At 42.2% G+C, this 17,699-nt stretch overlaps 2 protein-coding genes across 2 annotated transcripts in view; one reads left to right on the top strand and one right to left on the bottom strand.

Moving 5' to 3' along the window:
• Positions 1-2,716, top strand: part of LOC133616365 (biotin-dependent 3-methylcrotonyl-coenzyme A carboxylase beta1 subunit) — a 41,699-nt gene extending 38,983 nt beyond the window's left edge. Inside the window, exons 11-12 of the mRNA XM_061975535.2 lie at positions 2,130-2,360; positions 2,441-2,716. Coding sequence (XP_061831519.1) covers positions 2,130-2,360; positions 2,441-2,527 — 318 coding nt within the window. The 3' untranslated portion in view covers positions 2,528-2,716. The remainder of the gene's footprint in view (positions 1-2,129; positions 2,361-2,440) is intronic.
• A 14,161-nt stretch (positions 2,717-16,877) lies between these two features.
• LOC133616371 (retinal Mueller cells isomerohydrolase-like) overlaps positions 16,878-17,699 on the bottom strand; it is a 71,970-nt gene continuing 71,148 nt past the window's right edge. Inside the window, exon 14 of the mRNA XM_061975542.2 lies at positions 16,878-17,221. Coding sequence (XP_061831526.2) covers positions 17,076-17,221 — 146 coding nt within the window. The 3' untranslated portion in view covers positions 16,878-17,075. The remainder of the gene's footprint in view (positions 17,222-17,699) is intronic.

The following is a 17,699-nucleotide window of genomic DNA, read 5'->3' as shown; positions in this document are numbered from 1 at the left end:
TGACTTGGTGAATTCTAGCTGTCAATATACTCCTCCCCTCTTAACCACGCCCCGCCACGCCCCCACCTCCCGAAATCAGAGGTCTCAAGGTTGGCAAGTATGAGCTAGCCTAAATAGCATGTTAGCATTGATTAGTTTGCAGTCATGCAGTGACCAAATATGCCTGATTAGCACTCCAACAAGTCAGTAACATCAACAAAGTGCACCTTTGCGCATTCACGCACAGTATAAAATGTTTGGTGGACAAAATGAGACAAAGGCGTGGAAGATTTTACATGTAAACAAACTGTTGCGTCACAGTCCACACTATGGTGAGTTCAAGAACCGCCGAAATTAGTAGGACAAAACCAGTGACGTGCGGTGAGGTTGATGGCTGGTGAGGCACTGACTTCATCACAGTCAGATTTACAAACATATGAACCCTAAAGAGTATCTTATTCACCATTTGATTGGCAGCAGTTAACGGGTTATGTTTAAAAGCTCATACCAGCATTCTTCCCTGCTTGGCACTCAGCATCAAGGCTTGGAATTGGGGGTTAAATCACCAAAAATGATTCCCAGGCGCGGCGCCGCTGCTGCCCACTGCTCCCCTCACCTCCCAGGGGGTGATCAAGGGGATGGGTCAAATGCAGAGGACAAATTTCATTACACCTAGTGTGTGTGTGACAATCATTGGTACTTTAACTTAACTTTAACTTTACACATACAAACTGTAGCACACAAAAAAGCACATTTAATAAAAAAAAACGTTATTATGGTCTTACCTTTACTTAGAAATTAAGTCCATGCGCCGCAACTAAAGCCCTCACTTAAACTTTCCACGTGCAAGATTGAATCTATTTAAAAAAGTGTAACCGAGGGTTTATAAATGTCGCCTATACTGTATGAAACTACAAAATAACAAACACGGAGGCTCCAGTTTACACGAGGACCACTTTATTTACCTTCTTTCAAAAACCTCCGCAACGTGACATCACTTCCGCTCTTAGCGCCTTCAAAATAAGAGCTCAAGGCATATACTGTATAACAGCGCATAACAGGAACTTAACATCACAAAGAGGAAAGCTCATGAAAATAGGTTACAAAAGTTATTTAATAAGAAGCCAAAAAGTGCAAAAACAATAATGTTCGTGTTGGAGGAGTTGGGAATTAGGTACACCTGCAGTCTGCAGGTGTACCTAATGTTGTGGCCCTGCAGTCATTCACAACTCCTCCAACACCAACATTATTGTTTTTGCACTTTTTGGCTTCTTATGAAATAATTTTTAAAAATAGATTCAATCTTGCACGTGGAAAGTTTAAGTGTGGGCTTTAGTTGATATAACAATTCTACGGCGGGGGTGCAGGAGGCGTGGCTACTGGAGCCTCACACAGGGCGTCTTTTGCAGGACAGCACAAGAAATACTTTACACACATACAGTTGACGACAAAATACACTGTACATTATATACCTCAGCTAACTAAACTATGGAAATCCATCCATCCCATCCATCCATTTTCTACCGCGTATTCCCTTCGGGGTCGCGGGGGGCGCTGGTGCCTATCTATGGAAATGTATAATATAATTCATATAGCAATACGGTCTCACTGCACAGCAGGCCAGCAGTTAGCCGAGTCATTGCGCAATCCATGTTGCGGCACTGAGTGACGTGCCTCAACTGGCTGCTGATCACCGCACCGTCTCTTCTCAGTATTTGAACGGCAAATGTGAAAATTCAGCGATTTTGAATAAAAATAATCTATAACTGGTGAAGTTAAATGGAAAATAACTTTATAGTATAATCACTGGATACATATAACAATTTTAATTTTTTTTTTTCCTTTTTACATTTTTTTTCTTTCCATGATGACTGCACGTCACTGGACAAAATGATGTTCACCAAATACTGTCATCAGTGAAGCATACACACAAACATATTAAACATTGGGCTTTCTAACAATCTAAACTAAAACAAAACAAAAAAAATTCCCCCCATCTTTTTCCATTTCAATCCATTTTTAAAAATGCTCCAGGGAGCCACCAGGGCGGCACTAAAGAGCTGCGAGTTGCTGACCCCCGCCCCAGAGGGTTATTATATGTATTTGTTCATAAACTCAATGACATTTCCATTATTTGTGGTTGTCTTTAGTGCGGACGGTCCTTCGACCCCAACTTCCTGTTCGTGTGGCCCAATGCCAGAGTGTCCCTGGCAGCCGCCGGTCACGTCGGAGCTCTGCTTCACTGCCACAGTGATCAGGAAGAGGAGAGACGGAACATGGAGAACCACCTAAACAGGACGTTCGAGGAGGAGAGCTCAGCTTTTTTTTCCTCCGGACGACTCTGGGATGACGGAGTCATTCTGCCACAAGACACACGGCGGGTAAAAAAGAAAAAATATGTTTTTGCCTAATTTTTCTTTCTTGAAGGGCTTTATTTGTTGAAATCAGTATGCATCTGCAGGTTCTTGGAGACTGTCTGAATATCATCCAGCAGCAGCAGTATCAACTTTCAACAGAGAAACCGCGATCACCACTTCTACGGATTTAAAAACATCTATTTCGGAATGTCTTTTGTAGCATTTTTGATCATCTGCCAATGTTGAACAGGTTCGGGGTGAACGGGGGCCTCTTCTTGGATCGGGAGGAACTCGGTATAATCTGGACTGGATGAGATTTGATTTGAGTCAAATTTCACATACCACTTCCTGAGTGTTGAGTAAACTGTTTTCTTTTCATTGATATGACTGTTAGGCCATTATTCATCTTTGTGACGGTTGAATGTTTCTGTGCATGCTTTGGTGCCTTCGTAAAAGTGACTTTTTGGTATGGCGTCACATTAGTGCCAAAAATCCGAGCGCATAAAAACTGTTATCGCGCGCTGATTCTCCACTTCGTGCGTGGTGCCTTTTTGCGCGCGCGCGACGCCTTTCTGCGCGCTCTCTGTGCACTCCTGGCATCTCTCCTCGCGCCATACTTGCCAACCCTCCCGAATTTTCCGGGAGACTCCCGAAATTCAGCGCCTCTCCCGAAAACCTCCCGGGACAAATATTCTCCCGAAAATCTCCCGATTTTCAGCCGGAGCTGGAGGCCACGCCCCCTCCAGCTCCATGCGGACCTGAGTGAGGACAGCCTTTTTTCACTACGGGAGGACAACAGAGTGACAAGAACTAAATCATCCAGACTAAAGATACATTGTATTATTATGTTTATCTTACCTAAAAATAAATAGATATTTATTAATTAATTTATTGTATGATCAGTGCCAGAGCTTGGTCCGCATTGCCGGTAGTAAGTCGGACACGTTTCCAGTGAGGGTTGGACTCCGCCAAGGCTGCCCTTTGTCACCGATTCTGTTCATAACTTTTATGGACAGAATTTCTAGGCGCAGTCAAGGCGTTGAGGGGATCTGGTTTGGTGGCTGCAGGATTAGGTCTCTGCTTTTTGCAGATGATGTGGTCCTGATGGCTTCATCTGGCCAGGATCTTCAGCTCTCACTAGATCGGTTCGCAGCTGAGTGTGAAGCGACTGGGATGAGAATCAGCACCTCCAAGTCCGAGTCCATGGTTCTCGCCCGTAAAAGGGTGGAGTGCCATCTCCGGGTTGGGGAGGAGATCTTGCCCCAAGTGGAGGAGTTCGAGTACCTCGGAGTCTTGTTCACGAGTGAGGGAAGAGTGGATCGTGAGATCGACAGGCGGATCGGTGCGGCGTCTTCAGTAATGCGGACGCTGTATCGATCCGTTGTGGTGAAGTAGGAGCTGAGCCGGAAGGCAAAGCTCTCAATTTATCGGTCGATCTACGTTCCCATCCTCACCTATGGTCATGAGCTTTGGGTTATGACCGAAAGGACAAGATCACGGGTACAAGCGGCCGAAATGAGTTTCCTCCGCCGGGTGGCGGGGCTCTCCCTTAGAGATAGGGTGAGAAGCTCTGCCATCCGGGAGGAGCTCAAAGTAAAGCCGCTGCTCCTCCACATCGAGAGGAGCCAGATGAGGTGGTTCGGGCATCTGGACAGGATGCCACCCGAACGCCTCCCTAGGGAGGTGTTTAGGGCACGTCTGACCGGTAGGAGGCCGCGGGGAAGACCCAGGACACGTTGGGAAGACTATGTCTCCCGGCTGGCCTGGGAACGCCTCAGGGTCCCACAGGAAGAGCTGGACGAAGTGGCTGGGGAGAGGGAAGTCTGGGCTTCCCTGCTTAGGCTGCTGCCCCCGCGACCCGACCTCGGGTAAGCGGAAGAAGATGGATGGATGGATAATTAAAAAAAAATAAATAAATAAATAAATAAATTTTTACTATATTTTGCTAAAAACATCAAAATTAATTGTATTTTTATTTTTATTTTTTCTGACTCTTTATTACATCCAGCCATAGAATTTTACATTAAAATAAACATATTTGAAATAATTAATTTTAAATTATCATAATAATTCATTTAAAATGACCATATTTAATTATTAAAATAATTGCTTGTTTATCAACAACTTTAGCATTTTATTCACTACATTTTGAAGCTCTCAGAAGCCAAGTTATGTTATATTCCTTAATATTTATTTATGCAAGTTTGAAGTATCAATTATCCAAACACAGTTTTGTTTGCATATTTTCAGGATATATATATATATATATATACATATATATATATATATATATATATGTGTGTATGAAATACTTGACTTGGTGAATTCTAGCTGTCAATATACTCCTCCCCTCTTAACCACGCCCCAACCACGCCCCGCCCACGCCCCCACCTCCCGAAATCGGAGGTCTCAAGGTTGGCAAGTATGCCTCGCGCTGTCATGTTTCTTTTTTCTTTTTGGCACTTTGGGGGCGGGTATGCTTGGACGGCCCCTTCTTTCTGATTGGTCAGGCGAAAAATGCTGAAAAATGCTCAGAGCCAATCAGAAGTATAGCAGGGCGGGTCATCGTCAATATGTATCAAGATTTACGGAGGAAGAAGTGGATAAAAAAAAAATTGTGCGCTGATGAAGGTTATTTCATATCACATAAACACAATACAGGGTAATACAAAATGTGACCCAAATAAATAATAAGACAACAAACTGTCATGTCTGTGTAATCATGTTTTGTGTTAAGTCATGTTTTTGTTTAGTTATAGGACTCTTTAGTTTCTGTCTTTTCACTCCCTTGTCTTGTTTCCATGATTACCCATTAGTTTCACCTGTTCCACGTTTGGACTCATTGTGCACTCTTGTTTGTCACCATAGCAACCATTAGTTTTCACCTGTCACGTCACGCACCCGTTTCACGTTTTGAGTCACGCACCTGCTTTCACTAATCATGTCCATAGTATTTAAGATCATTCATTTTCTGTTGTTCGTCCTGACGACCTCACACCACATTTATGCTCTGTCCATTGTTTCATGTCCATGTTCACGCTGCTCCTTTTTTGTCCATGCCAAGTAAGTTTTCTTTATTCAAGCCATAGTTTGCAAGTTTTGTTAATTGTTCATAGTTTATTCTCCGCCACTGTGCGCGCCTTTTGTTTGATCCTTTTTTTTGTATTTATAGTTAATAAATAAATCATGTACCTTAATTCCCGTCTCGCCCGTGCCAACTTTCCGTTGCATCCTGGAAAAGCACACACCAAGTCGTGACACAAACACCATAATCACATCTTTCAGCCAGAACTGGTCCACCAGCAATAACATCCAACCATAACATTATTTTATATTTTCACTTCTTCTTGAACATGTGTTTTCTAATTTATGGAATTTCTTTTGATTCAGCCATAAAATTAATGAAATAATCTTTGAATTTTGTTTTTAAAATGTTAAAAATAGCTTTTAATAATGTATTCTGAAACAGTTGAAAAATAATCAGAGAACTGACTAACACTGACCCTACACAACTATGTTGCACAATTAAGTCTTTTTTTTTTAAACGAAAGAGGTAATTTCAACAGGTACAGCATCCTATGTCATATCTACATGTAATAAGATTTGTAACAAGGCAAACCGTTTGTAAATTGGTCGAAAAATCGAGCAAGTTATGGTAATTTAATTAGTACATGTACCATTGACATCAATGTAATGATTGAGGCTAGATGTCCGAGGTAAGATGGCTACAACGTTGCTATGCTGGAGAATGATTGGTCATATGAAAAATGCTCACAGCCAATCAGAAAGAAGGGGCCGTCTAAGCATACCCGCCCTCAAAGTGCCAAAAAGAAACTGACAGCGCGAGGAGAGATGCCAGGAGTACACAGAGAGCGCGCAGAAAGGCGTCGCGTGCGCGCAGAAAGGCACCGCGCGCGCGCAAAAGGGTGTCGCGCGCGCACGAAGTGGAGAATCAGCGCGCGATAACAGTTTTTATGCGCTCTGATTTTTTGGCACTAATGTGACGCCATATTTTGGATCAAAAATAGTGTATAATGTGGGGGTGTAACGGTACACAACAATTTCGGTTCAGTACGTACCTCGGTTTAGAGGTCACGGTTCGGTTCATTTTCGGTACAGTAAGAAAACAACAAAATATAAATTTTTTGGTTCTCCATCCATCCATCCATCTTCTTCCGCTTATCCGAGGTCGGGTCGCGGGGGCAGCAGCCTAAGCAGGGAAGCCCAGACTTTCCTCTCCCCAGCCACTTCGTCCAGCTCTTCCCGGGGGCTCCTCTCGATGTGGAGGAGCAGCGGCTTTACTTTGAGCTCCCCTCGGATGGCAGAGCTTCTCACCCTATCTCTAAGGGAGAGCCCCGCCACCCGGCGGAGGAAACTCATTTCGGCCGCCTGTACCCGTGATCTTGTCCTTTCGGTCATAACCCAAAGCTCATGACCATAGGTAAGGATGGGAACGTAGATCGACCGGTAAATTGAGAGCTTTGCCTTCCGGCTCAGCTCCTTCTTCACCACAACGGATCGATACAGCGTCCGCATTACTGAAGACGCCGCACCGATCCGCCTGTCGATCTCACGATCCACTTTTCCCTCACTCGTGAACAAGACTCCTAGGTACTTGAACTCCTCCACTTGGGACAGGGTCTCCTCCCCAACCCGGAGATGGCACTCCACCCTTTTCCGGGCGAGAACCATGGACTCGGACTTGGAGGTGCTGATTCTCATCCCAGTCTCTTCACACTCGGCTGCGAACCGATCCAGTGAGAGCTGAAGATCTTGGCCGGAGGAAGCCATCAGGACCACATCATCTGCAAATAGCAGAGACCTAATCCTGCAGTCACCAAACCAGATACCCTCAACGCCCTGACTGCGCCTAGAAATTCTGTCCATAAAGGTTATGAACAGAATCGGTGACAAAGGGCAGCCTTGGCGGAGTCCAACCCTCACTGGAAACGTGTCCGACTTACTGCCGGCAATGCGGACCAAGCTCTGACACTGATTATACAGGGAGCGAACTGCCACAATAAGACAGTCCGTTACCCCATACTCTCTGAGCACTCCCCACAGGACTTCCCGGGGTACACGGTCGAATGCTTTCTCCAAGTCCACAAAGCACATGTAGACTGGTTGGGCAAACTCCCATGCACCCTCAAGGACCCTGCCGAGAGTATAGAGCTGGTCCACAGTTCCACGACCAGGACGAAAACCACACTGTTCCTCCTGAATCCGAGGTTCGACTATCCGGCGTAGCCTCCTCTCCAGTACACCTGAATAGACCTTACCGGGAAGGCTGAGGAGTGTGATCCCACGATAGTTGGAACACATCCTCCGGTTCCCCTTCTTAAAGAGAGGAACCACCACCCCGGTCTGCCAATCCAGAGGTACCGCCCCCGATGTCCACGCGATGTTGCAGAGTCTTGTCAACCAAGACAGCCCCACAACATCCAGAGCCTTAAGGAACTCCGGGCGGATCTCATCCACCCCCGGGGCCTTGCCACCGAGGAGCTTTTTAACTACCTCGGCAACCTCAGCCCCAGAAATAGGAGAGCCCACCACAGATTCCACAGGCCCTGCTTCCTCATAGGAAGACGTGCTGGTAGGATTGAGGAGGTCTTTGAAGTATTCTCTCCACCGATCCACAACATCCGCAGTCGAGGTCAGCAGAGCACCATCCCCACCATACACGGTGTTGACACTGCACTGCTTCCCCTTCCTGAGGCGGCGGATGGTGGTCCAGAATTGCTTCAAAGCCGTCCGGAAGTCTTTTTCCATGGCCTCCCCGAACTCCTCCCATGTCCGAGTTTTTGCCTCCGCGACCGCTGAAGCCGCACACCGCTTGGCCTGTCGGTACCTGTCCGCTGCCTCAGGAGTCCCATGAGCCAAAAGAACCCGATAGGACTCCTTCTTCAGCCTGACGGCATCCCTCACCGCCGGCGTCCACCAACGGGTTCTAGGATTACCGCCACGACAGGCATCTATGCATCCTATGTCATATCTACATGTAATAAGATTTGTAACAAGGCAAACCGTTTGTAAATTGGTCGAAAATCGAGCAAGTTATGGTAATTTAATTAGTACATGTACCATTGACATCAATGTAATGATTGAGGCTAGATGTCCGAGGTAAGATGGCTACAACGTTGCTACGCTGGAGAATGATTGGTCATATGAAAAATGCTCACAGCCAATCAGAAAGAAGGGGCCGTCTAAGCATACCCGCCCCCAAAGTGCCAAAAGGAAACTGACAGCGCGAGGAGAGATGCCAGGAGTACACAAAGAGCGCGCAAAAGGGTGTCGCGCGCGCGCACGAAGTGGAGAATCAGCGCGCGATAACAGTTTTTATGCGCTCGGATTTTTGGCACTAATGTGACGCCATATTTTGGATCAAAAATAGTGTATAATGTAGGGGTGTAACGGTACACAACAATTTTGGTTCGGTACATACCTCGGTTTAGAGGTCACGGTTCGGTTCATTTTCGGTACAGTAAGAAAACAACAAAATATAAATTTTTTGGTTCTTATTTACCAAATTTGCAAAATCTTCCACCAAAAATATTTTTCTTAGTGGAATATTTGATGTGAAGTAATGGGAACCTTGGATAGGTCAATAATTCATAATAACATTGATTTTGATTCAATATTATGTTTTGAGCAAATGACAGTTTGAAAGAAAAAAAAAACAGCTTTGTTTTATTAGTCAACATTGCAACTTTTTGTAAATTACATTTCACCTTTAAGCTTTTTTATTTCACTTTTGTTATGTTAATAGTATTTTTAGAATGTGCCGTGGGCCTTTAAAACATTAGCTGTGGGCCGCAAATGGCCTCCGGGGCACACTTTTGACACCCCTTGCTATAGATAATAAAAAATGTAATCTGATAAATCTATGGATAAAAAGCAGAGCCTGGCGACGCATGCGCGTTTATCATAACTCTCTCTCTCTCTCTGTCTCTGCCCCTCCCTCACAATTTGTTTTGTTTTTAACCCCTTCTTAGCCCTGAACGTACATTGAAAAAAACTCGCAACCCTAACTCAAAATGCCAGACATTTGAGGCATTTAAGAAACTCCGTCCTGACAGCTCCGCAAAAGAGGACATGTCCGGTGAAAAGAGTCTATCGTAGCCCGTTAGCTGCTAGCATGCCGTGTGTTGTGCCTCGGTGTGCATTGTTTACACAACGAGCGTTACGCTACTTAATATGTCCGTGTGGAAACTCGTTCGGTACACCTCCGAGCCGAACCGAAACCCCCGTACCGAAATGGTTCAATATAAATACACGTACCGTTACACCCCTAGTATAATGTCATTAATAATACACGCAGTAGTATCTCAATTTAAGAGTGGTTTGAGATTAGACCTGTCTTTTGGGCGCAAAAGGGGTCATAGTATGATTTATTTTGCTTAATGTAACACTTCTTTGTGGTCTAATGGTGGTTCTTTGGTCAAAATGTTGCATAGGTTAGAGTCAGGTGTGTTGGTTTTCTGACATGGACTTGTTTCTTCAGCATTGTCCACACGTTTAAGTCAGGACTTTGGGAAGGCCATTCTAAAACCTTCATTCTAGCCTGATTTAGCCATTCCTTTACCACTTTTGACGTGTGTTTGGGGTCATTGTCCTGTTGGAACACCCAACTGCACCCAAGACCCAACCTCCGGGCTGATGATTTTAGGTTGTCCTGAAGAATTTGGAGGTAATCCTCCTTTTTCATTGTCCCATTTAAAGCACCAGTTCCATTGGCAGCAAAACAGGCCCAGAGCATAATACTACCACCACCATGCTTGTCGGTAGGTATGGTGTTCCTGGGATTAAAGGCCTCACCTTTTCTCCTCCAAACATATTGCTGGGTATTGTGGCCAAACAGCTAGATTTTTGTTTCATCTGACATCACATGGACAAAGATAAGACCTTCTGGAGGAAAATTATGTGATCAGATGAAACAAAAATTGAGCTTTTTGACCACAATATCCAGCAATATGTTTGGAAGAAAAAAGGTGAGGCCTTTTGATCGCGACTGTATATGAACCAAACCAGTGGTTTGGTTCATATAGGGAGTCTTTAACTGGTAGTGGCCCTAAATCATAACATACGCCAGAAAAATACATGCAGGCACGGTCGTATAGCTTTTGTCAAACTTACCCTGAAGGCGTTCTGACATCCAGTGTTTGGATAAGTTCTAAGCTTCCTCCTGGTTAGCTGGGAGGACATTTCAAAGTCTCATCTTCATAGGTCATTCTTAATTTCATTTGGGCCCTAAGTTTACCCTCTCCACTCTCCTCAAAAGGTGCATACCAAGTGGTTATAGCCCTCAGTTAGCAGTTTCTGAAAGAAATCTTAGTGAATGTCAAACGTTAGATTATCTATATTGTTCAAGAACCATCTAGCAACTGTTGCGTTGTGCCCAGTATTCCCTCTCAGGGAATTAAAGTCACTGTCAATCCCAAATTCTTTCGATGACATATATGTTGAGCAAGAAGGACCATCAAGACAGAATAGGAATATTATCAAGTTTTACTGAAGCTTCAGGAGACCAGCCCACAGCAATACAGTCATACCGTCATCTCGGGATGGTCTAACATTCAAACGGAAAGAAACTACTTCTTGAATCGGAAAGCAGTCCCCCCCAGAAAGGAATGCCTCCCCCTTTCCCACCACTGATAAGATAAGGTGGGGGATGAATCCTTATTCACATTCCAATGCCCAAGACACTACACAGACCTCTGTAGACAAAGAGAAACGGGTATACAGACAAAGAGAAACTGGTATACAGAGTATACATTTTAAAAATACTAGCTGATCCAAACATGACTATGAATAAAGAAAGAACTCTTAAACATATATGCATTCTCCACACAACACATATCAACTGCCTGTCGAACAAACTTAAATCATCAGGGTTCCTAATAGTTTCTGAAGGAAAACCGCATTAGAGCTTCTGAAGTAGAACCCGCGTTTTCACAACAAAGGGCCACATAGCGACAGCATAGACTAGAGTGGGAGTCAGCAACCAGTGGCTCTATAGCGCCGCCCGAGTGGCTCCCTGGACCTCTTTCAGAGATGTGTGAAAATGAAAAAAGAAAAATATATATATTTTGTTTGTTTGTTTTGTTTTAATACATTTTCTGTAGAACAAGCATGACACAAACCTTCCTAATGCTGATGAGAGTATTTGGCAAGCACCGTTTTGTCCTACAAATTTCAGCGATCCTTGAACTCATCGTAGTATGTTTACATGTACAACTTTCTCCGACGCTGCCACAGAATGACGTGTTTTATGCCACTTATTCTCATTTTGTCCACCAAACGTTTTATGCTGTGCGTGAATGCACAAAGGTGAGAGTTATTAAATTGCTGGAGTGCTTGTCAGGCATATTTGGTCAATCCATGACTGCAAGCTAATCGATGCTATGATGCTATTTAGGCTCGCTGTATGTACATATTGTTTGTAGGTATATTTGAGCTCATTTAATATCCTTTTCTTATGTCCTGTGTGTTTAATTTATATTTGCATGTCTCATGACACATGATCTGTATGTAATATTGGCTGCATTTCTCATAGTTGTTGGTGTGCCATGTTGTTCCAGACCACAGCAAACGTTACCCAGCTTGCAAAGATTTGTGTAACCTATTTTTTATGGACTTGCCTTTTTGTGACGTTAAGTTCCTGTTATAAGCTGTTATACAGTATATGCCTTGAGCTCTTATTTTGAAGGCGCTAAGAGCGGAAGTGGTGACATGTTGTGGTGGAGCGGGAGTTTTGAAAAGAAACGCTCCAACCACATGTCACCACTTCCGCTCTTAGCGCCTTCAAAATAAGAGCTCAAGGCATATACTGTATAACAGAAACTTAACATCACAAAGAGGCAATATGTATATATATATATATATATATATATATATATATATATATATATATATATATATATATATATATATATATATATATATAAAAGGCACAAAAGACAGGTCAGGTATTGAGAAACTTACATTTATGAATATAAAACTGAGCCAATATTGTGCTATATTTTTTAATTTTGTTTTTTATTTTTTTTATAAATCTTTATTTATAATATACAACATGCAAGCAAATAAATAATAATAATCAAAACAAGTACAGAAGCAGTACAAAAACAGTGCAAAACAGCGCCAGGGGGTTGAAAACTCAATAAAGTAACTAAAATAGAATGCTATATATATATATATATATATATATATATATATATATATACATATATATATATATATATATATATGTATATATATATATATGTATGTAACAAAATGTAAAGCCATAGGCTCACACAAGTTCTGTAAATAATCCAAATTTGGAGCACAGCATCATCGTTTCCACAGCTTTTCGGTTGTTAGAGGTAGAAAACGTTTTAAAGTAAAGTTCTAATTATTCTTTAAAGGCACAAAAAAACAGGTAGGGTATTGAATATTGTGCAATTTTTTTCAAACTTTTATTTATAAATTTCTCAACTTGTCTACTTCTCAATTGTGTCATGAACTGACCTGACATCGTCAACCCGGAAATGGCCAAACTAATGAAGCGCAGTATTTTCATATCGCCACAAGGTGTCAGAAAGAGTCTACAATCAAATGGGCATAACAAGGCTAATTAGACACTTCCTTCAATAGGTTTTTAATTTTTTGTGGCTCCAGACAGATGTTTTTTTTTGGTTCAATTTGGCTCTTTCAACATTTTGGGTTGCCAAGCCCTGGACTAGAGCATGCAGTTGGCAATCACAATGTAATCCTATTTAACAGTATTAATATCATGGAAAACAAGTCTAACCTACCCCTTAAAGTGGATGGTCAGCCTCGCTGCTTCATGGCTGCTGGCAATTGTCATGATGACGACTGGCGAGTGTCAACTTCTCATCACATCTTTACCCAAAGTATGCTTCCTTCATTCAGCAGGTGTCATAATGAACAAGACAGCCATTCATTTTCCCCTCAGCGACCGATGGGGGAAAAAGTGGCGCCCTGCGTGGGAAATCAGCGAGAGCAGCCAAACGAAGAAGAAGGGACTTTGCAGCGACCAATCAAATGAGCGCTGGGGAGCGCGGGGCGTGGTCATCCCCATAGACATCTTATAATGGTAGGCAGCATGGAGCACTGTTGCCCACTGGCGCTGACGAGACGCGGGGCCGCCATCTTGGAGTGGTGATCCGCTCCACTCAGTGCAATTCATTTGGCAGCAGCAATTAATTAATTCATTTTACCTCACTGAATACCACTCATTTTCACGCAGTTTTTTTGTCATATGTGTAGCTATGATAAAGGACACGTTTTATTATTCATAGTTTGCTTAACAGTAATAGAATATTCTTATAAATGACCAGACGTCCCGAGATCAAAACTGGGAATATAATCCCAGAGAAGGTGGAAAAAAAAAACAGTCAGCTATTATTTAAATTCAAGAAACAATATGATTAGTGTAGAGCATTCACGTAATACTCTCTTAGTATATTGTACCTTGGCAGCCAATTTATGCCACTTTGTCTGATTTTGTCCACCAAATGTTGTATGCTGTGCGTGGATGCACAAAGGTGAGCTTTGTTGATGTTATTGATTTGCCGGAGTGCTTAACAGGCATATTTGGTCACTGCATGACTGTAAGCTAACCAATGCTAACACGCTATTTAGGCTAGCTGTGTGTACATATTGCATCATCATGCCTCATTTGTAGGTACATTTGAGCTCATTTAATATCCTTCACTTTTATCCTCTTCGTATATAATTTATATTTGCATGTCTCATGACACATTATCTGTATGTAATATTGACTGCATTTCTGATAGTTGTTTTGTGTGCCATGTTGTTCCAGACCACAGCAAACGTTACCTAGCTTGCCAAAGATTGTAATAAATCTACAAACCCCGTTTCCATCTGAGTTGGGAAATTGTGTTAGATGTAAATATAAACGGAATACAATGATTTGCAAATCCTTTTCAACCCATATTCAGTTGAATATGCTACAAAGACAACATATTTGATGTTCAAACTCATAAACTTTTTTTTTTTTTGCAAATAATAATTAACTTAGAATTTCATGGCTGCAACACGTGACAAAGTAGTTGGGAAAGGGCATGTTCACCACTGTGTTACATGGCCTTTCCTTTTAACAACACTCAGTAAACGTTTTGGAACTGAGGAGACACATTTTTGAAGCTTCTCAGGTGGAATTCTTTCCCATTCTTGTTTGATGTACAGCTTAAGTTGTTCAACAGTCCGGGGGTCTCCGTTGTGCTATTTTAGGCTTCATAATGCGCCACACATTTTCAATGGGAGACAGGTCTGGACTACAGGCAGGCCAGTCTAGTACCCGCACTCTTTTACTATGAAGCCACGTTGATGTAACACGTGGCTTGGCATTGTCTTGCTGAAATAAGCAGGGGCGTCCATGGTAACGTTGCTTGGATGGCAACATATGTTGCTCCAAAACCTGTATGTACCTTTCAGCTTTAATGGCGCCTTCACAGATGTGTAAGTTACCCATGTCTTGGGCACTAATACACCCCCATACCATCACAGATGCTGGCTTTTCAACTTTGCGCCTATAACAATCCGGATGGTTCTTTTCCTCTTTGGTCCGGAGGACACGATGTCCACAGTTTCCTAAAACAATTTGAAATGTGGACTCGTCAGACCACAGAACACTTTTCCACTTTGTATCAGTCCATCTTAGATGAGCTCAGGCCCAGCAAAGCCGAAGGCCTTTCTGGGTGTTGTTGATAAACGGTTTTCGCCTTGCATAGGAGAGTTTTAACTTGCACTTACAGATGTAGCGACCAACTGTAGTTACTGACAGTGGGTTTCTGAAGTGTTCCTGAGCCCATGTGGTGATATCCTTTACACACTGATGTCGCTTGTTGATGCAGTACAGCCTGAGGGATCGAAGGTCACGGGCTTAGCTGCTTACGTGCAGTGATTTCTCCAGATTCTCTGAACCCTTTGATGATAATACGGACCGTAGATGGTGAAATCCCTAAATTCCTTGCAATAGCTGGTTGAGAAAGGTTTTTCTTAAACTGTTCAACAATTTGCTCACGCATTTGTCGACAAAGTGGTGACCCTCGCCCCATCCTTGTTTGTGAATGACTGAGCATTTCATGGAATCTACTTTTATACCCAATCATGGCACCCACCTGTTCCCAATTAGCCTGCACACCTGTGGGATGTTCCAAATAAGTGTTTGATGACCAGTCTTCAACTTTATCAGTATTTATTGCAACCTTTCCCAACTTCTTTGTCACGTTTTGCTGGCATCAAATTCTAAAGTTAATGATTATTTGCAACAACAAAAAAATGTTTATCAGTTTGAACATCAAATATGTTGTCTTTGTAGCATATTCAACTGAATATGGGTTGAAAATGATCATTGCATTCCGTTTATATTTACATCTAACACAATTTCCCAACTCATATGGAAACGGGGTTTGTATTAAAAGAAGACAGCCTGACGTTTCCTTTAACTAGGACACACACAACTATACCTTTAGCCATTAAAAGACAGTAATTTCCAGGAGTTATCTCACCTTCTGAGTCACCTCTGATTTACTAATGGTTTCTAATGTTGTAAAAATGTGTAGAATAAATATTACATTTCAACATTTCTGTCAACGAAGATTTGCTTCAGCCTGCGACACATAGTCATTTTGATAGTAGTCTAATATAGCTAATATAGACACTTACGTCATGTGTTGCCTTCATTATAACACTTATATATGGCTTTTAAAGTCATTTTGATAGTAGGCTATTATAGCTAATATAGACACTCACATCTTGTGTTGCCTTCATTATAACACTTATTTAAGACTTTTAAAGTCATTTTGATAGTAGGCTTGTGTTTTGTGTTGATGTTGGGATGTCTTGTGTGATGGTAGCGATGGCTGAATGTAGAAGAACTCTTGAGAACATTAGAGAACATGACAAAACAAAACTTGTGCAAATCATCAACTGAACATGTTGCATTATAAACAAACTGATCAATTTCATGCAACAAAGTGTTCAACAAAAGTACAAGCAGAGCTGTAACACCTCCCTGCATCCAGCAGAGGGCGCTGTCTCACAAGTCAATCCATGGAATATGGATTGATAAATGACACAATATGTTACTGCATATGTCAGCAGACTAATTATGAGTCTTTGTTTGTTTACTTACTACTAAAAGACAAGTTGTCTTGTATGTTCACTATTTTATTTAAGGACAAACTTGCAATAATAAACACATGTTTAATGTACCCTAAGATTCTTTGTTAAAATAAAGCCAATAATGCCATTTTTTGTGGTCCCCTTTATTTAGAATAGAATAGAATAGAAAAAAAGTACTTTATTAATTCCTGGGTAAAATTCAGCACCACAGTTCGCTCACAATAGACAATAATTTAGAAAAGTATCGAAAAGTATCGAAATAATTTTGGCACCGGTACCAAAATATTGTCATCATAATTAATAATGACAGCTTATCCATACTATTATTCATTTAAACTTACATTCCTGCATATTTATATTAAATGTCTCTGCATTTTTTTGTTAAAAAAAAAAAAAAAAAAAAATCACACCAAATTATTTAGGGGGGCCTAAAAATAAGGCCTAACGACGCCAATGATTATAATAATACAAGTGAGGCTCTACAGTATACATTTTGAGCTCATTTCTAATCTAAAAATGGAATAGCGGACACGATGACTATTGAATATTGACTTGCGCGTCACATATTTGGGAAGGACTTGAGCATCATGGCTTGTAGAAGCCGTGTAAGGTCACTGGGAAGATGGCGTCCACCTCCGCCCTGGCCAGCTCCGTCAGTCTTCTGGCATCCAACACCAGCAGGAAGCCTGGTCTTTCTGCTCCTGGCTTCACTACAATACTCAGCAACACACCTAACGTACACACACACACACACACACACACACACACACACACACACACACACACACCTTAAAAAGGTGGAAAAAAAACGCAATAGCCATAGCACACACAAACAAGTTACAAAGAACACACAAGACTTGCAACAGAGTCAATTTGAAAAATGAAAAATTTTGATAGATTTCACCACCAAATGACACATTCTCTATTAGATGCAATGGTTTTCCGTATTGGGACCATGATTTTGGTCCTAAATTGCTCACCGGTCCTCATATGGAAGGTACTTTTCCTTGTTGATGTCTCAAGAAGGGTAGAAATACAAGAACACACACACACACACACACACACACACACACACACACACACACACACACACACACACACACACACACTGATGGGTCAGCAAACTTCCGGCGCCCCTTAAAAAGGTGGAAAAAAACGCAATAGCCATAGCACACACAAACAAGTTACAAAGAACACACAAGACTTGCA

Source organism: Nerophis lumbriciformis, linkage group LG14 (assembly GCF_033978685.3).
Source record: "Nerophis lumbriciformis linkage group LG14, RoL_Nlum_v2.1, whole genome shotgun sequence".
In the NCBI taxonomy this organism is placed as follows: domain Eukaryota; kingdom Metazoa; phylum Chordata; class Actinopteri; order Syngnathiformes; family Syngnathidae; genus Nerophis; species Nerophis lumbriciformis.
Note: the sequence above shows the minus strand (reverse complement) of the source record. Positions and strands in the feature narration are given on the sequence as shown.